The 23519-nt window shown below is 48.1% G+C and overlaps 1 protein-coding gene across 5 annotated transcripts in view; it reads left to right on the top strand.

Annotated features, from left to right (window-relative positions):
• Positions 1-23519, top strand: part of OGT (O-linked N-acetylglucosamine (GlcNAc) transferase) — a 430584-nt gene that overhangs the window by 234022 nt on the left and 173043 nt on the right. For all 5 annotated transcript variants that reach the window (XM_063937159.1, XM_063937158.1, XM_063937156.1 and 2 more), the window contains 6 exons: positions 1441-1581; positions 1664-1764; positions 1846-1999; positions 2114-2215; positions 2754-2933; positions 14452-14610. In XM_063937159.1, the coding sequence (XP_063793229.1) occupies positions 1441-1581; positions 1664-1764; positions 1846-1999; positions 2114-2215; positions 2754-2933; positions 14452-14610 (837 nt within the window). The remainder of the gene's footprint in view (positions 1-1440; positions 1582-1663; positions 1765-1845; positions 2000-2113; positions 2216-2753; positions 2934-14451; positions 14611-23519) is intronic.

Below are 23519 nucleotides of genomic sequence, written 5' to 3' on the forward strand. Positions count from 1 at the left end.
CAACAATCCTGGACCCAAGCTTCTTTATAAGCTGGGAAGGGATTGTGTGTAAAAAAAAATAAAAAATAAAAATGTAAATAAAGTGGATAATTCTCCACGTGTGCTCTATCCCGACTGAGCACAGATAAAACACTGAGGTACCTTTGGGAGTATGGAGGGGGTGGAGAGTTACTAATTTAAATATTTAAAATGTGCCTATCCCTGCTAACCCCCCCCTCCATATCCCAAGAGTGACCCCCTAGTGGATGAAAAAGAAGAAATGAAGTTGGACCAGTTATGTCTACCAGATAGAATGATGATGGTTTGCTGCACTAGTCAGAAGTTGAGGCAGCTCGGTAATGGGGTTAAACGGTCATAAGCAAAATACAGCCCTAGGGCTGAAACCAAGTGCTATATATAGTGTACCTAACTACTAGATTATGAAAAAAAGGCAAAATAAAATAATGAAAAAATATATATACAGTATTATAAAAATAGAAACTAAAATAGTAATTATTGAGGAAAAAAAATGAAAATAAATACAGTTTTTAAATAAAGTAATTAGAAGTAGAAGAATAAGAAAACAGATAAGCATACACAATGAGAAAAATAGTAGCAAAATATACAGATGTATAAAATGGCCAATTGACCACAATGGTTACAGCCTCTGTAGGTGATTTTGGTACTGGGAATAGTGCTGGGTAATAGCAGTCCATTCAGCCGCTTCTGTCTTTTAGGCTGCCGTGATCTGTCGCTAATTCTTACCCTGCAAACAAAGGTGGCTTTCTGTGGCAATCGTCTGGTGCTGGCATGGGTTTAACTGTAAGTCAGTGCGTCTGCTTCCGGCGACGTTAAACGCTGACGCCGGCAGTCGATTCTTATGCTGCCTTGTGTTCCCACTTGGACCAACGCGTTTCAAATACAAAGAATCACACTGGATTAAAACGCGTTGTGCGGAGTAGGAGCTCAAGGCAGCACAAGCTTCGCCTGCCGTCGTCTGATGTCACCAGAAGCAGATGCGCTGACTGTATATTTTGCTCCTATTTTTCTCCTTGTGTATTCATTTATCTGTTTCTTGTTCTTCGATTTCTAATTACTTCTATGTATTGAAATTTTATCATTTATCTTCAGGAGAGTTTAGCTTAGCTGGCTTTAACATTGTGGCTGTTTAGCCATTATTTTGAATTTTAGTTTTTTTCTGTTTCCCTTTATGGGTTAGGATTTGTTTTTCTTCTCTGCTACTTGGTCTGTACTGCCGGACTGTTCCTCAGAGTTTTGCTACATATGGTCTTCATACAACTAGTGGGGTAGGAGGGGGGGAGGGGAGTTCAAGCTTTTTGTTGATCGCGCTGTATACCCACTATATCCTGTGTCCCCCAGTGGACTGTGAGAAAACTGTTTTTTTTGTGTGGGTACAATAAACTTTTTTACTAGCTTATAAATATTTTAATTTTTCCTAAGGTGGTTGATGCTGAAGAATGCTACAATACAGCTCTTCGGCTCTGTCCTACACATGCTGATTCTCTGAATAACCTTGCTAATATCAAACGAGAGCAAGGAAACATTGAGGAGGCAGTGCGTCTCTATCGGAAAGCTCTTGAGGTAATAACTCTTATTGTGTACTCATACACCCTATTCTGCTTGGTTTTCGCTTATTCCTAAAGATTTCTTTGTAATATTTCAGGTATTCCCAGAGTTTGCTGCTGCTCACTCTAATCTTGCCAGTGTCCTGCAACAACAAGGAAAGCTTCAAGAGGCTTTGATGCATTATAAGGAAGCCATTCGGTAGGCATTGGTACTGTTAAATTTTAGTGTATATCTGTCCTGTTCTCAGTTTACGGTTTTAAGAGTTCATTTGCTTTTCAGAATCAGCCCAACTTTTGCTGATGCTTATTCAAACATGGGCAACACATTGAAGGAGATGCAAGATGTCCAAGGAGCTTTGCAGTGCTACACCAGGGCAATTCAGATAAATCCAGCATTTGCTGATGCTCATAGTAACCTTGCATCCATTCATAAGGTAATTAGCATTTTCAATACACTTAATCTGTATGTAAATGTATAGTTATTCTAATATATAAAACCTTTCAAGACTATATATGTATGATGCTTTTTTGAATGTGTCGTTTTAAAGGACTCTGGGAATATACCAGAAGCAATTGCTTCATATCGGACTGCTCTAAAACTGAAGCCTGACTTCCCTGATGCATACTGCAACCTGGCACACTGCCTTCAGGTAACAGGTTTTGTTTTAGCTCATTTGTTCATATATTGCTTTTGAGCTTTGTTATAGATTAAATATTTTTCAAAACGTATACCACCTCTTTACAATCTTCAGCTCTGATCTTCACATTTCCATTTTTAATACAGAAAATCCTGTAGTATATTGTGCAGCTACTTGTGTCTGGTTTGTCAACCTGTTCATTAGCAGGCAGTGAGATTAGGTTAACCAAAATAAGCAAATTATGTCCTTTTGGGTCACAGTGATTTTTCATCAAGTTTCCAAATCCTTGTCCCTAAGGCGTATGAAAAAATGGACTTTGTTCAAGAATTTAAAACATAAATTTACCATTGATGTGACAATCTGTTTTGAATGGATTTCCATGTGCTGTGATGTAGCACTTAAGAGAATAATTCTAAACGTTTAAAGGTTCAAATCTGTGCTGCAGAGTGAAAGTTTAGCATGTAGGGTACTAATGAAGGGAATATCTATGGCTGCTTTTAATATTGTCTGTTGGTATTCTGAAATTTTTTTTTGTTCTTGCCTCTCAAAGATTGTTTGCGATTGGACAGATTATGATGAGCGGATGAAGAAGTTGGTCAGTATTGTTGCAGATCAGCTGGAAAAGAACAGACTTCCCTCCGTACATCCTCACCATAGTATGCTGTACCCGCTTTCTCATGCTTTCAGAAAAGCCATTGCTGAAAGGCATGGAAATCTGTGTTTAGACAAGGTGAGAGAGATACTATTTTAGCAATGAAGGGGATTCCTCTTTGAAATGGACCTGTTGCTGAACATTGTTGTGTTTCTACGCACTTACGACTGTCCAGACGCTTTTATACCTTTAATCATATTTCTCTGACGTCCTAGTGGATGCTGGGAACTCCGTAAGGACCATGGGGAATAGCGGCTCCGCAGGAGACTGGGCACATCTAAAGAAAGCTTTAGGATCACCTTGTGTGCACTGGCTCCTCCCCCTATGACCCTCCTCCAAGCCTTAGTTAGATTTCTGTGCCCGACGAGAAGGGTGCACACTAGGGGCTCTCCTGAGCTCTTTGTGAAAGTTTTAGTTTAGGTTTATTATTTTCAGTGAGACCTGCTGGCAACAGGCTCACTGCATCGAGGGACTAAGGGGAGAAGAAGCGAACTCACCTGCGTGCAGAGTGGATTGGGCTTCTTAGGCTACTGGACATTAGCTCCAGAGGGACGATCACAGGTTCAGCCTGGATGGGTCACCGGAGCCGCGCCGCCGTCCCCCTTACAGAGCCAGAAGAGCGAAGAGGTCCGGAAAAATCGGCGGCAGAAGACGATCCTGTCTTCAGATAAGGTAGCGCACAGCACCGCAGCTGTGCGCCATTGCTCTCAGCACACTTCACACTCCGGTCACTGAGGGTGCAGGGCGCTGGTGGGGGCAGCGCCCTGAGACGCAATAAATCGATAAAAAAACCTTATATGGCTAAAATAAATGCATCACATATAACTCCTGGGCTATATGGATGCATTTAACCCCTGCCAAAACATACAGAAAAAGGATGATAAGGACGCCGAGAAAGGGGCGGAGCCTATCTCCTCAGCACACTGGCGCCATTTTCCCTCACAGCTCAGTTGGAGGGAAGCTCCCTGGCTCTCCCCTGCAGTCACTACACTACAGAAAGGGGTTAAAAAAGAGAGGGGGGCACAAATTAGGCGCAGTATATAACAATACAGCAGCTATAAAGGGAAAAACACTTTTCTCTATCGTCCTAAGTGGATGCTGGGGTTCCTGAAAGGACCATGGGGAATAGCGGCTCCGCAGGAGACAGGGCACAAAAAAGTAAAGCTTTACTAGGTCAGGTGGTGTGCACTGGCTCCTCCCCCTATGACCCTCCTCCAGACTCCAGTTAGATTTTGTGCCCGAACGAGAAGGGTGCAATCTAGGTGGCTCTCCTAAAGAGCTGCTTAGAGAAAGTTTAGTTTAGGTTTTTTTTCTTTACAGTGAGTCCTGCTGGCAACAGGATCACTGCAACGTGGGACTTAGGGGGAAAGTAGTAAACTCACCTGCATGCAGAGTGGATTTGCTGCTTGGCTACTGGACACCATTAGCTCCAGAGGGATCGAACACAGGCCCAGCCGTGGAGTCCGGTCCCGGAGCCGCGCCGCCGACCCCCTTGCAGATGCTGAAGCGTGAAGAGGTCCGGAAACCGGCGGCTGAAGACTCCTCAGTCTTCATAAGGTAGCGCACAGCACTGCAGCTGTGCGCCATTTTCCTCTCAGCACACTTCACTGGGCAGTCACTGAGGGTGCAGAGCGCTGGGGGGGGGCGCTCTGAGAGGCAAATATAAACCTTATACAAGGCTAAAAATACCTCACATATAGCCCATAGGGGCTATATGGAGATATTTAACCCCTGCCTGACTGGAAAAATAGCGGGAGAAGAACCCGCCGAAAAAGGGGCGGGGCCTATCTCCTCAGCACACGGCGCCATTTTCTGTCACAGCTCCGCTGGTCAGAACGGCTCCCAGGTCTCTCCCCTGCACTGCACTACAGAAACAGGGTAAAACAGAGAGGGGGGGCACATTAATGGCTATATATATATATATTAAAGCAGCTATAAGGGAGCACTTAATATAAGGATATCCCTTGTATATATAGCGCTTTGTGGTGTGTGCTGGCAGACTCTCCCTCTGTCTCCCCAAAAGGGCTAGTGGGTCCTGTCTTCATTAGAGCATTCCCTGTGAGTTTGCGGTGTGTGTCGGTACGTGGTGTCGACATGTATGAGGACGATATTGGTGTGGAGGCGGAGCAATTGCCAAATATGCAGATGTCACCCCCCAGGGGGTCGACACCAGAATGGATGCCTTTATTTGTGGAATTACGTGATGGTTTATCTTCCCTTAAACAGTCAGTTGAGGACATGAGGCGGCCGGACAATCAATTAATGCCTGTCCAGGCGCCTCAAACACCGTCAGGGGCTGTAAAACGCCCTTTGCCTCAGTCGGTCGACACAGACCCAGACACGGGCACTGATTCCAGTGACGACGGTAGAAATTCAAACGTATTTTCCAGTAGGGCCACACGTTATATGATTTTGGCAATGAAGGAGACGTTACATTTAGCTGATACTACAGATACCGTAAAACAGGGTATTATGTATGGTGTGAAAAAACTACAAACAGTTTTTCCTGAATCAGAAGAATTAAATGACGTGTGTGATGAAGCGTGGGTTGCTCCTGATAAAAAGTTGATAATTTCAAAAAAGTTATTGGCATTATACCCTTTCCCGCCAGAGGTTAGGGCGCGCTGGGAAACACCCCCTAAGGTGGACAAGGCGCTCACACGCTTATCCAAACAAGTGGCGTTACCCTCTCCTGAGACGGCCGCACTTAAGGATCCATCAGATAGAAAGATGGAAGTTATTCAAAAGAATATATACACACATGCAGGTGTTATACTACGACCAGCTATAGCAACTGCCTGGATGTGCAGTGCTGGAGTAGTTTGGTCAGAATCCCTGATTGAAAATATTGATACCCTAGATAGGGACAATGTTTTACTGTCGTTAGAACAAATAAAGGATGCATTTATCTATATGCGTGATGCACAGAGGGATATTTGCACACTGGCATCTCGGGTGAGTGCTATGTCCATTTCAGCCAGAAGAGCCTTATGGACACGACAGTGGACAGGCGATGCGGATTCAAAACGTCACATGGAGGTTTTGCCGTATAAAGGGGAGGAGTTATTTGGAGTTGGTCTATCAGACTTGGTGGCCACGGCTACTGCCGGGAAATCCACTTTTTTACCTCAAGTCACTCCCCAACAGAGAAAGGCACCGACCTTTCAACCGCAGCCTTTTCGCTCCTACAAAAATAAGAGAGCAAAGGGCTTGTCGTACCTGCCACGAGGCAGAGGAAGAGGGAAGAGACACCAACAGGCAGCTCCTTCCCAGGAACAGAAGCCCTCCCCGGCTCCTGCAAAAACCTCAGCATGACGCTGGGGCCTCTCAAGCGGACTCGGGGACAGTGGGGGGCCGTCTCAAAAATTACAGCGCGCAGTGGGCTCACTCGCAGGTAGACCCCTGGATCCTGCAGATAATATCTCAGGGGTACAGGTTGGAATTAGAGACGGATCCTCCTCATCGTTTCCTGAAGTCTGCCTTACCAACCGTCTCTTCCGAAAGGGAGAGGGTGTTGGAAGCCATTCACAAGCTGTACGCTCAGCAGGTGATAGTCAAAGTACCCCTATTACAACAAGGAAAGGGGTATTATTCCACTCTATTTGTGGTACCGAAGCCGGATGGCTCGGTAAGGCCTATTCTAAATCTGAAGTCCTTGAACCTCTACATAAAAAAGTTCAAGTTCAAGATGGAGTCACTCAGAGCAGTGATAGCGAACCTGGAAGAAGGGGACTTTATGGTATCCTTGGACATCAAGGATGCGTATCTACACGTTCCGATTTACCCCGCACACCAGGGGTACCTCAGGTTCATTGTTCAAAACTGTCACTATCAGTTTCAGACGCTGCCGTTCGGATTGTCCACGGCGCCTCGGGTCTTTACCAAGGTAATGGCCGAGATGATGATTCTTCTTCGAAGAAAAGGCGTATTAGTTATCCCATACTTGGACGATCTCCTAATAAGGGCAAGGTCCAGAGAACAGCTGGAGACAGCTTTAGCACTATCTCAAGAGGTGCTAAGACAACACGGGTGGATTCTGAATATTCCAAAATCCCATTTAATCCCGACAACTCGTCTGCTGTTCCTAGGAATGATTCTGGACACGGTTCAGAAAAAGGTTTTCCTTCCAGAGGGAAAAGCCAAGGAGTTATCCGATCTGGTCAGGAACCTCCTAAAACCAGGAAAAGTGTCAGTACATCAATGCACAAGAGTCCTGGGAAAAATGGTGGCTTCTTACGAAGCAATTCCATTCGGCAGATTCCATGCAAGAATATTCCAAAGGGATCTGTTGGACAAATGGTCAGGGTCGCATCTGCAGATGCACCTGCGAATAACCCTGTCACCAAAGACAAGGGTGTCACTTCTGTGGTGGTTGCAGAAGGCTCACCTATTAGAAGGCCGCAGATTCGGCATTCAGGATTGGATCCTGGTGACCACGGACGCCAGCCTGAGAGGCTGGGGAGCAGTCACACAAGGAAGAAACTTCCAGGGAGTATGGACGAGTCTGGAAAAGTCTCTTCACATAAACATTCTGGAACTAAGAGCAATCTACAATGCTCTAAGCCAGGCGGAACTTCTCCTGCAAGGAAAGCCGGTGTTGATTCAGTCGGACAACATCACGGCGGTCGCCCATGTAAACAGGCAGGGCGGCACAAGAAGCAGGAGTGCAATGGCAGAAGCTGCCAAGATTCTTCGCTGGGCGGAGAATCACGTGATAGCACTGTCAGCAGTGTTCATCCCGGGCGTGGACAACTGGGAAGCAGACTTCCTCAGCAGACACGATCTTCATCCGGGAGAGTGGGGTCTACATCCAGAAGTCTTCAACATGTTAATAGACCGTTGGGAAAGACCAATTGTAGACATGATGGCGTCTCGCCTCCACAAGAAACTGGACAAATATTGCGCCAGGTCAAGAGATCCACAGGCAATAGCTGTGGACGCACTGGTAACTCCTTGGGTGTACCAGTCAGTGTATGTGTTTCCTCCTCTGCCGCTCATACCAAAGGTATTGAAGATCATACGGCAAAGAAGAGTAAGAACAATACTAGTGGTTCCGGATTGGCCGAGAAGGACTTGGTATCCGGAACTTCAAGAGATGCTCACGGACGAACCGTGGCCTCTACCTCTGAGAAGGGACCTGCTACAGCAGGGTCCCTGTCTTTTTCAAGACTTACCGCGGCTGCGTTTGACGGCATGGCGGTTGAACGCCAGATCCTAAAAGGGAAAGGCATTCCAGAAGAAGTCATTCCTACCTTGATTAAGGCACGGAAGGAAGTCACCGTGAAACATTATCACCGCATTTGGCGAAAATATGTAGCGTGGTGCGAGGATCGGAGGGTTCCGACGGAGGAATTCCAACTGGGTCGTTTCCTACATTTCCTGCAATCAGGATTATCTATGGGTCTCAAATTGGGATCCATTAAGGTTCAAATTTCGGCCCTGTCAATATTCTTCCAAAAAGAATTGGCCTCTGTCCCTGAGGTCCAGACTTTTGTCAAGGGAGTACTGCATATACAGCCTCCTGTGGTGCCTCCGGTGGCACCGTGGGATCTAAATGTAGTTTTAGATTTCCTCAAATCCCATTGGTTTGAACCATTGAAAAAGGTGGATTTGAAATATCTCACATTGAAAGTGACTATGTTACTAGCCCTGGCCTCTGCCAGGAGAGTATCTGAATTGGCGGCTTTATCTTATAAAAGTCCTTATCTAATCTTCCATTCGGATAGGGCAGAACTGCGGACTCGTCCGCATTTTCTCCCTAAAGTGGTATCAGCATTTCATCTGAACCAACCTATTGTGGTGCCTGCGGCCACTAGCGACTTGGAGGACTCCAAGTTGTTGGACGTTGTCAGAGCCTTAAAAATATACATTGCAAGGACGGCTGGAGTCAGAAAATCTGACTCGCTGTTTATATTGTATGCACCCAACAAGTTGGGCGCACCTGCTTCTAAGCAGTCGATTGCTCGTTGGATTTGTAACACAATTCAACTTGCACATTCTGTGGCAGGCCTGCCACAGCCTAAAACTGTAAAAGCCCACTCCACAAGGAAGGTGGGCTCATCTTGGGCGGCTGCCCGAGGGGTCTCGGCATTACAACTCTGCCGAGCAGCTACGTGGTCGGGGGAGAACACGTTTGTAAAATTTTACAAATTTGATACCCTGGCAAAGGAGGACCTGGAGTTCTCTCATTCGGTGCTGCAGAGTCATCCGCACTCTCCCGCCCGTTTGGGAGCTTTGGTATAATCCCCATGGTCCTTTCAGGAACCCCAGCATCCACTTAGGACGATAGAGAAAATAAGAATTTACTTACCGATAATTCTATTTCTCGGAGTCCGTAGTGGATGCTGGGCGCCCATCCCAAGTGCGGATTATCTGCAATACTTGTACATAGTTATTGTTAACTAATTCGGGTTATTGTTAAGGAGCCATCTTTAAGAGGCCCTTTCTGTTGTCATACTGTTAACTGGGTTTAGATCACAAGTTGTACGGTGTGATTGGTGTGGCTGGTATGAGTCTTACCCGGGATTCAAAATGCCTCCCTTATTGTGTATGCTCGTCCGGGCACAGTACCTAACTGGAGTCTGGAGGAGGGTCATAGGGGGAGGAGCCAGTGCACACCACCTGACCTAGTAAAGCTTTACTTTTTTGTGCCCTGTCTCCTGCGGAGCCGCTATTCCCCATGGTCCTTTCAGGAACCCCAGCATCCACTACGGACTCCGAGAAATAGAATTATCGGTAAGTAAATTCTTATTATATAAGGTTATCCCTGTATATATATAGCGCTCTGGTGTGTGCTGGCAAACTCTCCCTCTGTCTCCCCAAAGGGCTAGTGGGGTCCTGTCCTCTATCAGAGCATTCCCTGTGTGTGTGCTGTGTGTCGGTACGTTGGTGTCGACATGTATGAGGAGAAAAATGATGAGACGGAGTAGAGTGTCTGAAATAGTGTTGTCACCCCCTAGGGGGTCGACACCTGAGTGGATGTACTGTTGAAATTGCGTGACAGTGTCAGCTTTGTATAAAAGACAGTGGTTGACATGAGACAGCCGGCTACTCAGCTTGTGCATATCCAGACGTCTCATACAGGGGCCCTAAAGCGCCCGTTACCTCAGATACAGACGCCGACAGGGGTACTGACTCCTGTGTCGACGGTGAAGAGACAACCGTGATTTCCAATAGGGCCACACATTGCATGATTGAGGCAATGGAAAAAGTTTACACTTTTCTGATAATATGAATACCACCAAAAAAAAAAGGGGTATTATGTTTGGTGAGGAAAAACTTCCTGTAGTTTTCCTGAATCTGAGAAATAAAATGAGGTGTGTGATGATGCGTGGGTTTCCCCCCGATAACAATTGATATTTTCTAAAAAGTTATTGGCAGTATACCTTTTCCCGCCAGAGGTTAGGGTGCGTTGGGAAACACCCCCTAGGGTGGATAAAGCGCTCACACGCTTGTAAAAACAAGGGCTCTACCCTCTCCTGAGATGGCCGCCCTTAAGGATCCTGCTGATAGAAAGCAGGAGCGTATCCTAAAATGTATTTACACACATACTGGTGTTATACTGCGACCAGCAATCGCCTCAGCCTGGATGTGCAGTGCTGGGTTGGCGTGGTCGGATTCCCTGACTGGAAATATGATATCCTAGATAAGGACAGTATATTATTGCCTATAGAGCAATTAAAAGATGCATTTCTATATATGCAGGATGCACAGCGGAATATTTGCCGACTGGCATCAAGTATAAGTGCGTTGTCCAATTATTCCAGTAAAGTGGTCAGGTGATGCGGATTCCAAACGGCATTTGGAAGTATTGCCTTTAAAAGAGGGGATGTACCCCAGGTCGCCTCTCAAAATAAGACGCCGTATTATCAGGCGCAGTCCTGGTTGGCAGGCGGACAAAAGGGTTCCTCTTTTCTGCTCGTGACAGAGGGAGAGGAAAATGGCTGCAGAGATCAGCCAGTTCCAAGGAACAGAAACCCTTTTCCGCCGCTGCCAAGCCCTCAGTATGACGCTAGGGCTTTACAAGTTCAGGCACGGTGGGGTCCCGTTCTCAATGAATTTCAGTGCGCAGTGGGCTCACTCGCAAGTAGACCCCTGGATCCTTCAGATAATATTTCAGGGGTACAAATTGGAATTCGAGACGTATTCCCCTCGCCGTTTCCAAAAGTCTGTTTTACCGACGTCTCCCGCTGACAGGGAGGCAGTTTTGGAAGCCATTCACAAGCTGTATTCCCAGCAGGTGATAATCAAGGTACCCCTCCTGCAACAGGGAACGGGGTATTATTCCACACTATTGTGGTACCGAAGCCAGACGGCTCGGTGAGACCGATTTTAAAATCTAAAATCTTTGAACACTTGCATACAGAGGTTCAAATTCAAAATTGAGTCACTCAGAGCAGTGATTGCAAACCTGGAAGAAGGGGACTACATGATGTCTCGGGACATCAAGGAGGCTTACCTTCATGTCAAAATTTACCCTTCTCACCAAGGGTATTTCAGGTTATGGTACAGAACTGTATCAGTTCGGACGCTGCCGTAGGGATGGTCCACGGCACCCCGGGTCTTTACTGAAGTAATGACCGAAATGATGATATTCCTTCGAAGGAAGGGAATTTTAGTTATCCTTTACTTGGACGATTCCCTGATAAGGGTAAGATCCAGGGAATAGTTGGAGATCGGTGTAGCACTATATCAGGTAGTGTTGCGGCAGCACGATTGGATTTTCAATATTCCAAAATCACAGCTGGTTCCGACGACTTGTCTTCTGTTCCTAGGGATGATTCTGGACATAGTCCAGAAAGAAGGTGCTTCTCCCGGAGGAGAAAGCCAGGGAGTTATCCGAGCTAGTCAGGAACCTCCTAAAACCGAACCAAGTCTCAGTGCATCAATGCACAAGGGTTCTGGGTAAAAATGGTGGCTTCCTACGAAGCAATCCCATTCGGCAGATTCCACGCACAGTGGAACCTTCTGGACAAATGGTCCGGGTCGCATCTTCAGATGCTTCAGCGGATAACCCTGTCACCAGGGACAAGGGTATCCCTCCTGTGGTGGTTGCAGAGTGCTCATCTTCTAGAGGGCCGCAGATTCGGCATTCGGGACTGGGTCCTGGTGGCCACGGATGCCAGCCTGCGAGGCTGGGAAGCAGTCACACAGGGAAGGAATTTCCAGGGCTTATGGTCAAGCCTGGAGACATCTCTTCATATAAACATTCTGGAACTAAGGGCCATTTACAATGCCCTAAGTCAAGCGAAACCCCTGCTTCAGGGTCAGGCGGTATTGATCCAATCGGACAACATCACGTCAGTCGCCCACGTAAACAGACAGGGCGGCACGAGAAGCAGGAGGGCAATGGCAGAAGCTGCAAGGATTTTCGCTGGGCGGAAAATCATGTGATAGCACTGTCAGCAGTGTTCATTCCGGGAGTGGACAACTGGGAAGCAGACTTCCTCAGCAGACACGACCTTCACCCGGGAGAGTGGGGACTTCACCCAGAAGTCTTCCACCTGATTGTAAACCGTTGGGAAAAACAAAAGGTGGACATAATGGCGTCCCGTCTAAACAAAAAACTAGACAGATATTGCGCCAGGTCAAGGGACCCTCAGGCAATAGCGGTGGACGCTCTGGTAACACCGTGGGTGTACCAGTCAGTGTATGTGTTCCCTCCTCTGCCCCTCATACCAAAAGTACTGAGAATCATAAGAAGGAGAGGAGTAAGAACTATACTCGTGGTTCCGGATTGGCCAAGAAGGACTTGGTATCCGGAACTTCAAGAGATGCTCACGGACGAACCGTGGCCTCTACCTCTAAGAAAGGACCTGCTCCAGCAAGGGCCTTGTCTGTTCCAAGACTTACCGCGGCTGCGTTTGACGGCATGGCGGTTGAACGCCGGATCCTGAAGATCCCTACCCTGGTCAAGGCCAGGAAAGACGTAACCGCAAAACATTATCACCGCATTTGGCGAAAATATGTTGCGTGGGGTGAGGCCAAGAAGGCCCCTACAGAGGAATTTCAACTGGGTCGTTTCCTCCATTTCCTGCAAACAGGACTGTCTATGGGCCTAAAATTAGGGTCCATTAAGGTTCAAATTTCGGCCCTGTCGATTTTCTTCCAAAAAGAACTGGCTTCAGTGCCTGAAGTTCAGACATTTGTAAAAGGGGTACTGCATATACAGTCTCCTTTTGTGCCTCCAGTGGCACCTTGGGGATCTCAATGTGTGTTGAGTTTCCTAAAGTCACATTTGTTTGAACCACTCACCACTGTGGACTTAAAATATCTCACATGGAAGTGACGAGTTAGCCCTGGTTTCAGCCAGACGGGTGTCAGAATTGGCGGCTTTATCATATAAAAGCCCTTACTTAATATTTCATTCTGAAAGGGCAGAATTGAGGACTCGTCCTCAAATTTTCTACCTAAGGTGGTTTCTGCATTTCACATGAACCAACCTATTGTGGTACCTGCGGCTACTAAGGACTTGGAGGATTCCAAGTTGCTTGACGTGGTCAGGACCCTGAAAATACATGTTTCCAGGACGGCTGGAGTCAGAAAATCTGACTCGCTGTTTATCCTGTATGCACCCAAAAAACTGGGTGCTCCTGCTTCTAAGCAGACGATTGCTCGTTGGATTTGTAGTACAATTCAGCTTGCACATTCTGTGGCAGGCCTGCCACAGCCAAAAATCTTAAAATGCCCACTCCACAAGGAAGGTGGGCTCATCTTGGGCAGCTGCCCGAGGGGTCTCGGCTTTACAACTTTGCCGAGCAGTTACTTGGTCAGGAGCAAATACGTTTGTAAAATTCTACAAATTTGATATCTTGGCTGAGGAGGACCTGGAGTTCTCTCATTCGGTGCTGCAGAGTCATCCGCACTCTCCCGCCCGTTTGGGAGCTTTGGTATAATCCCCATGGTCCTTACGGAGTTCCCAGCATCCACTAGGACGTCAGAGAAAATAAGAATTTACTTACCGATAATTCTATTACTCGTAGTCCGTAGTGGATGCTGGGCGCCCATCCCAAGTGCGGATTGTCTGCAATACTGGTACATAATTATTGTTACCAAAAAATTCGGGTTATTGTTGTAGTGAGCCATCTTTTCTAGAGGCTCCTCTATTATCATGCTGTTACCTGGGTTCAGATCACAAGTTGTACAGTGTGATTGGTGTGGCTGGTATGAGTCTTACCCGGGATTCAAAATCCTTCCTTATTGTGTACGCTCGTCCGGGCACAGTATCCTAACTGAGGCTTGGAGGAGGGTCATAGGGGGAGGAGCCAGTGCACACCAGGTGATCCTAAAGCTTTCTTTAGATGTGCCCAGTCTCCTGCGGAGCCGCTATTCCCCATGGTCCTTACGGAGTTCCCAGCATCCACTACGGACTACGAGAAATAGAATTATCGGTAAGTAAATTCTTATTTTTCTTTACTACTTGTGTCTTCTGTTGCACTGTGTATTGATCTTTTAATTCTTAACTTACTCTAGTCTAATAAATAAAGCAAACACAAGCATGGTACTATGACTGCATCGTTTATTGGAGGTAACAGAACTTATTTCGTTTATTGGAGGTAACTGAGAAGTTATTTCTTTTATGTATCTTGTACTTCAGATTAATGTTCTTCACAAGCCACCATATGAACATCCAAAGGATTTGAAGGCCAGCGATGGAAGACTAAGGGTGGGTTATGTGAGCTCAGATTTTGGAAATCATCCTACCTCTCACCTGATGCAGTCAATACCAGGCATGCATAATCCTGATAAATTTGAGGTAAGAAATAGTATGTGAATGTATGTTTCTCTAACGTCCTAGTGGATGCTGGGAACTCCGTAAGGACCATGGGAATAGCGGGCTCCGAAGGAGGCTGGGCACTCTAGAAAGATTTAGGACTACCTGGTGTGCACTGGCTCCTCCCACTATGACCCTCCTCCAAGCCTCAGTTAGATTTCGTGCCCGGCCGAGGTTGGATGCACACTAGGGGCTCTCCTGAGCCCTTAGAAAGAAAGTATAGTTTTAGGTTTTTTATTTTCAGTGAGACCTGCTGGCAACAGGCTCACTGCAGCGAGGGACTAAGGGGAGAAGAAGCGAACTCGCCTGCTTGCAGCCGGATTGGGCTTCTTAGGCTACTGGACACCATTGGCTCCAGAGGGATCGACCGCAGGCCCAGTCCTTGGTGTTCGGTCCCGGAGCCGCGCCGCCGTCCCCCTTACAGAGCCAGAAGCAAGAAGAGGTCCGGAAAAACGGCGGCAGAAGACATCAGTCTTCACCAAGGTAGCGCACAGCACTGCAGCTGTGCGCCATTGCTCCTCATGCACACTTCACACTCCGGTCACTGAGGGTGCAGGGCGCTTGGGGGGGGGCGCCCTGAGCTGCAATAAAAACACCTTGGCTGGCAAAAATACCACAATATATAGCCCTAGAGGCTATATATGTGGTAAATTCCCCTGCCAGAATCCAGAAAAAAGCGGGAGAATAGGCCGCGAAAAAGGGGCGGAGCTATCTCCCTCAGACACACTGGCGCCATTTCTCCTTCACAGATCCGCTGGAAGGAAGCTCCCTGGCTCTCCCCTGCAGTCTACACTTCAGAACAGGGTAAAAACAGAGAGGGGGGGCACTAAATTTGGGCGCAATACATATATAATATAAAAAGCAGCTATAGGGGACATAACTCAGTTAGTCCCTGCATTATATAGCGCTCTGGTGTGTGCTGGCATACTCTCACTCTGTCCCCCCAAAGGGCTTTTGTGGGTCCTGTCCTCATTCGGAGCATTCCTTGTGTGTGTGCGGTGTGTCGGTACGGCTGTGTCGACATGTTTGATGAGGATAATGATGTGGAGGCGGAGCAGATGCCTTTAGAAGGGATGTCACCCCCTGCGGGGCAGACACCTGAGTGGATGAGCTTATGGAAAGTAATGAGTGCACGTATAGACTCCTTATATAAGAAAATCGACGACATGCCAAATGTGGGACAGCCGACTTCTCAGCTCGTGCCTGCCCAGGCGTCGCATGGGTCGTCAGGGGCTCTAAAACGCCCGCTACCTCAAGCAGACCCAGATGTCGACACTGATACTGACACCAGTGTCGACGACGATGAGTCAAACCTGATGCCCACTAAGGCCATTCACTGTATGATTGAGGCAATGAAAGAGGTGTTAAACATTTCTGATATAACTACTGGTACCACTAAAAAGGGTATTATGTTTGGAGAGCAAAAACTACCCGTAGTTTTTCCCCCATCAGATGAATTAAATGAAGTGTGTGAAGAAGCGTGGGCTTTCCCTGATAAAAAATTGGTAATTCCTAAGAAGGTACTAATGGCGTTCCCTTTCCCGCCAGAGGATAGGTCACGTTGGGAAACACCCCCTAGAGTGGATAAAGCGCTCACACGTTTGTCTAAAAAGGTGGCACTACCGTCTCCGGATACGGCCGCCCTCAAGGAACCTGCTGATAGAAAGCAGGAGGCGATCCTGAAGTCTGTATATACACACACAGGCATTATACTTAGGCCAGCTATTGCGTCAGCTTGGATGTGCAGTGCTGCCGCTGCTTGGTCAGATAAACTGTCAGAAAATATTGACACATTAGACAGAGACACGATCCTGTTAACCATAGACCATATAAAAGACTCAGTCTTATATATGAGAGATGCACAGAGGGAAAGCTGCCGACTGGCATGTAAAGTAAGTGCATTGTCCATTTCTGCTAGGAGAGGCTTATGGACTCGCCAGTGGACAGGAGATGCAGATTCTAAAAAGCACATGGAAGTGTTGCCATATAAGGGTGAGGAATTATTTGGGGATGGTCTCTCGGACCTAGTTTCCACAGCAACGTCTGGGAAGTCAGCATTTTTACCCCATGTCCCCTCACAGCCTAAAAAGGCGCTGTTTTATCAGGTTCAGTCCTTTCGGACCCAGAAAAACAGGCGTGGAAAAGGCGGGTCTTTTCTGTCCAGAGGCAGAGGTAGGGGAAAAAGGCTGCAACAAACAGCAGGTTCCCAGGAGCAAAAGTCCTCCCCCGCTTCTTCTTCCAAGTCCGCCGCATGACGGTGGGGCTCCACAGGCGGAGCCAGGTACGGTGGGGGGTCGCCTCAAAAATTTCAGCGATCAGTGGGTTCGCTCACAGGTGGATCCCTGGATCCTGCAAATAGTATCTCAGGGGTACAAGCTGGAATTCGAGGCGTCCCCACCCCACCGGTTCCTAAAATCTGCCTTGCCAATTGCTCCCTCAGACAGGGAGGCGGTGCTAACGGCAATTCACAAGCTGTATTCTCAGCAGGTGATAATCAAGGTACCCCTACTTCAACAAGGCCGGGGTTATTATTCCACACTATTTGTGGTACCGAAACCGGACGGTTCGGTGAGACCCATTCTAAATTTGAAATCCTTGAACACATACATAAAGAAATTCAAGTTCAAGATGGAATCGCTCAGGGCGGTTATTGCAAGCCTGGATGAAGGGGATTACATGGTATCCCTGGACATCAAGGATGCTTACTTGCATGTCCCCATTTACCATCCTCACCAGGAGTACCTCAGATTTGTGGTACAGGATTGCCATTACCAATTCCAGACGCTGCCGTTTGGACTGTCCACGGCACCGAGGGTATTTACCAAGGTTATGGCGGAAATGATGATACTCCTTCGAAGAAAGGGAGTTTTAATTATCCCGTACTTGGACGATCTCCTAATAAAAGCGAGGTCCAAGGAACAGTTGTTGGTGGGAGTAGCACTATCCCAGGAAGTGCTGCACCAGCACGGCTGGATTCTGAATATCCCAAAGTCACAGCTGGTTCCGACAACACGGCTACTGTTCCTGTGTATGATTCTGGATACAGTCCAGAAAAAAGTGTTTCTCCCGGAGGAGAAAGCCAGGGAGTTGTCATCTCTAGTCAGAGACCTCCTGAAACCAAAACAGGTATCAGTGCATCGCTGCACGCGGGTCCTGGGAAAGATGGTGGCTTCTTACGAAGCAATTCCCTTCGGCAGGTTCCATGCCAGAATCTTTCAGTGGGACCTGTTGGACCAGTGGTCCGGATCGCATCTTCAGATGCATCGCTTGATAACCCTGTCTCCAAGAACCAGGGTGTCGCTACTGTGGTGGCTGCAGAGTGCCCATCTTCTAGAGGGCCGTAGGTTCGGCATACAGGACTGGGTCCTGGTGACCACGGATGCCAGCCTTCGAGGCTGGGGGGCAGTCACACACAGGGAAGAAACTTCCAAGGACTATGGTCGAGTCAGGAGACTTCCCTTCACATAAATATTCTGGAACTAAGGGCCATCTACAATGCCCTAAGTCAAGCAAAATCCCTGCTCCTACACCAGCCGGTGCTGATCCAGTCAGACAACATCACGGCAGTCGCCCATGTAAATCAACAGGGCGGCACAAGAAGCAGGATGGCGATGGCGGAAGCCACAAGAATTCTCCGATGGGCGGAGAATCATGTACTAGCACGGTCAGCAGTGTTCATTCCGGGAGTGGACAACTGGGAAGCAGACTTCCTCAGCAGACACGACCTCCACCCGGGAGAGTGGGGACTTCATCCAGAAGTTTTCCAGATGCTGGTAAACCGTTGGGAAAAACCACAGGTGGACATGATGGCGTCCCGCCTCAACAAAAAGTTAAAAAGATATTGCGCCAGGTCAAGGGACCCTCAGGCGATAGCTGTGGACGCTCTAGTGACACAGTGGGTGTACCAGTCGGTTTATGTGTTCCCTCCTCTGCCTCTCATACCAAAGGTATTGAGAATAATAAGAAAGTGTGGAGTAAACACCATTCTCGTGGTTCCGGATTGGCCAAGACGAGCGTGGTACCCGGAACTTCAAGAGATGCTCTCAGAGGACCCGTGGCCTCTACCGCTCAGACAGGACCTGCTACAACAGGGGCCCTGTCTGTTCCAAGACTTACCGCGGCTGCGTTTGACGGCATGGCGGTTGAACACCGGATCCTAAAGGAAAAGGGTATTCCGGAAGAAGTCATTCCTACGCTTATTAAGGCCAGGAAAGATGTTACAGCAAAGCATTATCACCGCATATGGCGGAAATATGTTGCAGTGTGCGAGGCCAAAAAGGCCCCAACAGAGGAATTTCAACTAGGTCGATTTCTGCATTTCCTGCAAGCAGGGGTGAATATGGGCCTAAAACTAGGCTCCATTAAAGTACAGATCTCGGCTCTGTCGATTTTCTTTCAAAAAGAACTAGCTTCAGTACCTGAAGTTCAGACATTTGTGAAAGGAGTGCTGCATATTCAGCCCCCATTTGTGCCTCCTGTGGCGCCTTGGGATCTCAACGTGATGTTGAATTTCTTAAAATCACATTGGTTTGAGCCACTAAAAACCGTGGATCTGAAATATCTCACGTGGAAAGTGGTCATGTTATTGGCCCTGGCTTCAGCCAGGCGAGTGTCAGAATTGGCGGCTTTATCATGTAAAAGCCCTTATCTGATTTTCCATATGGATAGGGCAGAATTGAGGACTCGTCCCCAGTTTCTCCCTAAGGTGGTGTCAGCGTTTCACCTGAACCAGCCTATTGGGGTGCCTGCGGCTACTAAGGATTTGGAGGACTCCAAGTTGCTAGACGTTGTCAGGGCCCTGAAAATATATGTTTCCAGGACGGCTGGAGTCAGAAAATCTGACTCGCTGTTTATCCTGTATGCACCCAACAAGCTGGGTGCTCCTGCTTCTAAGCAGTCTATTGCTCGCTGGATTTGTAGTACAATTCAGCTTGCACATTCTGTGGCAGGCATGCCACAGCCAAAATCTGTAAATGCCCATTCCACAAGGAAGGTGGGCTCATCTTGGGCGGCTGCCCGAGGGGTCTCGGTTTTACAGCTTTGCCGAGCAGCTACTTGGTCAGGGGCAAACACGTTTGCAAAATTCTATAAATTTGATACCCTGGCTGAGGAGGACCTGGAGTTCTCTCATTCGGTGCTACAGAGTCATCCGCACTCTCCCGCCCGTTTGGGAGCTTTGGTATAATCCCCATGGTCCTTACGGAGTTCCCAGCATCCACTAGGACGTTAGAGAAAATAAGAATTTACTCACCGGTAATTCTATTTCTCGTAGTCCGTAGTGGATGCTGGGCGCCCATCCCAAGTGCGGATTGTCTGCAATACTTGTAAATAGTTATTGTTAACTAAAGGGTTATTGTTGAGCCATCTGTTGAGAGGCTCAGTTGTTTTCATACTGTCAAACTGGATATAGTATCACGAGTTGTACAGTGTGATTGGTGTGGCTGGTAAGAGTCTTACCCGGGATTCTAAATCCTTCCTTATTATGTCTGCTCGTCCGGGCACGGTATCCTAACTGAGGCTTGGAGGAGGGTCATAGTGGGAGGAGCCAGTGCACACCAGGTAGTCCATAATCTTTCTAGAGTGCCCAGCCTCCTTCGGAGCCTGCTATTCCCATGGTCCTTACGGAGTTCCCAGCATCCACTACGGACTGCGAGAAATAGAATTACCGGTGAGTAAATTCTTATTTTTTAGAGAGAAAGCAGAATGTGTTTTAGACTCCGTAACAGTAGTGGTTTCTTTACTTTCTCTAACGTCCTAGTGGATACTGGGATGACATTAGTACCATATGGTATAGCTTGGGTCCATTGGTTCCTTGCACTTTAAGAAATCATTAGTGTGTGCTGGCTCCTCCCTGCTATGCCTCTCCTAGCAGACTCGGTTGAAAAATGTGCCCATGGAGCCGGGTGCATTCCTCTGAAGCTCCAGAGAGTTTTCTTCAAATTTTTTGTATAGTTTATTTGTAGGCAGCACTGGTTAGCAACCAGTCTGCCTGCGTCGTGGGACTTAGAGGTGGGACCGAACCAACTTCCTATAGAGTTAATGGTTCGTATCCCCGCTGACACGACACTGAGCTCCTGAGGCGCTGTTTCTTTTGCCCCCAGGGTGTGAGCCCACACTGGCAGCATGCCACCATCCCTAACAGATGCCGAAGACGCGGTGAGTACAAACACAGGGGTCCCGGTTAGTGTGTCCCCGGTGAACATGGTGGCATAAGGGCACGGCACTCATCGGCTACGAGCTGCGGTGACCGCTGCGGACCCCAGACTGGCACAGAGGTAAAGGGGGTTATTAAACTCCTTTTCTCTGACGTCCTAGTGGATGCTGGGAACTCCGTAAGGACCATGGGGAATAGCGGCTCCGCAGGAGACTGGGCACAAAAGTAAAAGCTTTAGGACTACCTGGTGTGCACTGGCTCCTCCCCCTATGACCCTCCTCCAAGCCTCAGTTAGATTTTTGTGCCCGGCCGAGAAGGGTGCACACTAGGGGCTCTCCTGAGCTTCTTAGTGAAAGTTTAGTTTTAGGTTTTTATTTTCAGTGAGACCTGCTGGCAACAGGCTCACTGCATCGAGGGACTAAGGGGAGAAGAAGCGAACTCACCTGCGTGCAGAGTGGATTGGGCTTCTTAGGCTATTGGACACCATTAGCTCCAGAGGGACCGAACACAGGCCCAGCCTCGGAGCTCGGTCCCAGAGCCGCGCCGCCGGCCCCCTTACAGAGCCAGAAGCAAGAAGAGGTCCGGAAAAATCGGCGGCAGAAGACATCAGTCTTCAACAAGGTAGCGCACAGCACTGCAGCTGTGCGCCATTGTTACTCAGGCACACTTCACACTCCGGTCACTGAGGGTGCAGGGCGCTAGGGGGGGGGCGCCCTGAGCAGCAATATAAAACACCTTGTCTGGCATAAATACACCACATATAACCCCCAGGGCTATATGGATGTATTTTAACCCCTGCCAGAACTCACCAAAAAAGGGGGAGAAAAGGCCGCCGAGAAGGGGGCGGAGCCTATCTCCTCAGCACACGGGCGCCATTTTCCATCACAGCTCCGCTGGAAGGACGTCTCCCTGACTCTCCCCTGCAGTCCTGCACTACAGAAAAGGGTAAAAAAGAGAGGGGGGCACTAATTTGGCGCAGTTTTAATACTAACAGCAGCTATAAAGGGAAAAGCACATTTTATAGTGGTATTCCTGTATATATATAGCGCTCTGGTGTGTGCTGGCATACTCTCCCTCTGTCTCCCCAAAGGGCTAGTGGGGTCCTGTCCTCTATCAGAGCATTCCCTGTGTGTGTGCGGTGTGTCGGTACGATTGTGTCGACATGTTTGAGGAGGAAAATGAGATGGAGGCGGAGCAATTACCTATTATACAGTTGTCACCCCCTAGGGAGTCGACACCTGAGTGGATGAGCTTATGGAAGGAATTGCGTGACAGTGTCAGCTCTTTACGACAGACAGTTGACGACATGAGACAGCCGGCTACTCAGCTTGTGCCTGTCCAGGGGTCTCAAACGCCATCAGGGGCTTTAAAACGCCCGTTACCTCAAATGGCAGACACGGATACTGACTCCAGTGTCGATGATGAAGAGACAAACGTGACTTCCACTAGGGCCACACGTTACATGATTGAAGCAATGAAAAATGTATTGCATATCTCTGATAATACAAGTACCACTAAAAAGGGTATTATGTTTGGTGAGAAAAAACTGCCTGTAGTTTTTCCTGTATCCGAGGAATTAAATGAAGTGTGTGATGAGGCGTGGGTTTCCCCCGATAAAAAACTGATAATTCCTAAAAGGTTATTGGCATCGTACCCTTTCCCGCCAGAGGATAGGGCACGTTGGAAACACCACCTAGGGTGGATAAAGCGCTCACACGCTTGTCTAAACAGGTAGCACTACCCTCTCCTGATACGGCCGCCCTAAAGGAACCTGCCGATAGAAAGCTGGAGAATATCCTAAAATGTATATACTCTCACACGGGTGTTATACTGCGACCAGCAATCGCCTCAGCCTGGATGTGCAGTGCGGGCCTGGCGTGGTCGGATTCCCTGACTGAAAAATTGATACCCTAGATAGGGACAGTATATTACTGACTATAGAGCATTTGAAGGATGCATTTCTATATATGCGTGATGCACAGAGGGATATTTGCCGTCTGGCATCAAGAGTTAGCGCGCTGTCCATTTCTGCAAGAAGAGGTTTATGGACGCGGCAGTGGTCAGGTGATGCGGATTCTAAAAGGCACATGGAAGTATTGCCTTATAAGGGGGAGGAGTTATTTGGGGTAGGTCTATCAGACCTGGTAGCCACGGCAACTGCTGGAAAATCCACATTTTTACCCCAGGTAGCTTCTCAACCTAAGAAGAAGCCGTATTATCAGGCGCAGTCCTTTCGGCCCCATAAGGGCAAGCGGGCAAAAGGCGCCTCATTTCTGCCCCGTGGCAGAGGGAGAGGAAAAAGGCTGCAGCAAACAGCCAGTTCCCAGGAACAAAAGCCCTCTCCCGCCTCCACAAAGTCCTCAGCATGACGCTGGGGCTTTACAAGCGGACTCAGGCACGGTGGGGGCCCGTCTCAAGAAGTTCAGTGCGCAGTGGGCCCACTCGCAAGTGGACCCCTGGATCCTTCAGGTGGTATCTCAGGGGTACAAATTGGAATTCGAGACGTCTCCCCCTCGCCGTTTCCTAAAGTCTGCTTTACAGACGTCTCCCTCAGACAGGGAGGCAGTATTGGAAGCCATTCACAAGCTGTATTCCCAGCAGCTGATAATCAAGGTACCCCTCCTGCAACAGGGAAAGGGGTACTATTCCACACTATTTGTGGTACCGAAGCCGGACGGCTCGGTGAGACCAATTTTAAACCTAAAATCCTTGAACACTTACATACAAAGGTTCAAAT

The sequence above is a fragment of the Pseudophryne corroboree genome, chromosome 8 (genome assembly GCF_028390025.1).
Source record: "Pseudophryne corroboree isolate aPseCor3 chromosome 8, aPseCor3.hap2, whole genome shotgun sequence".
NCBI lineage: Eukaryota > Metazoa > Chordata > Amphibia > Anura > Myobatrachidae > Pseudophryne > Pseudophryne corroboree.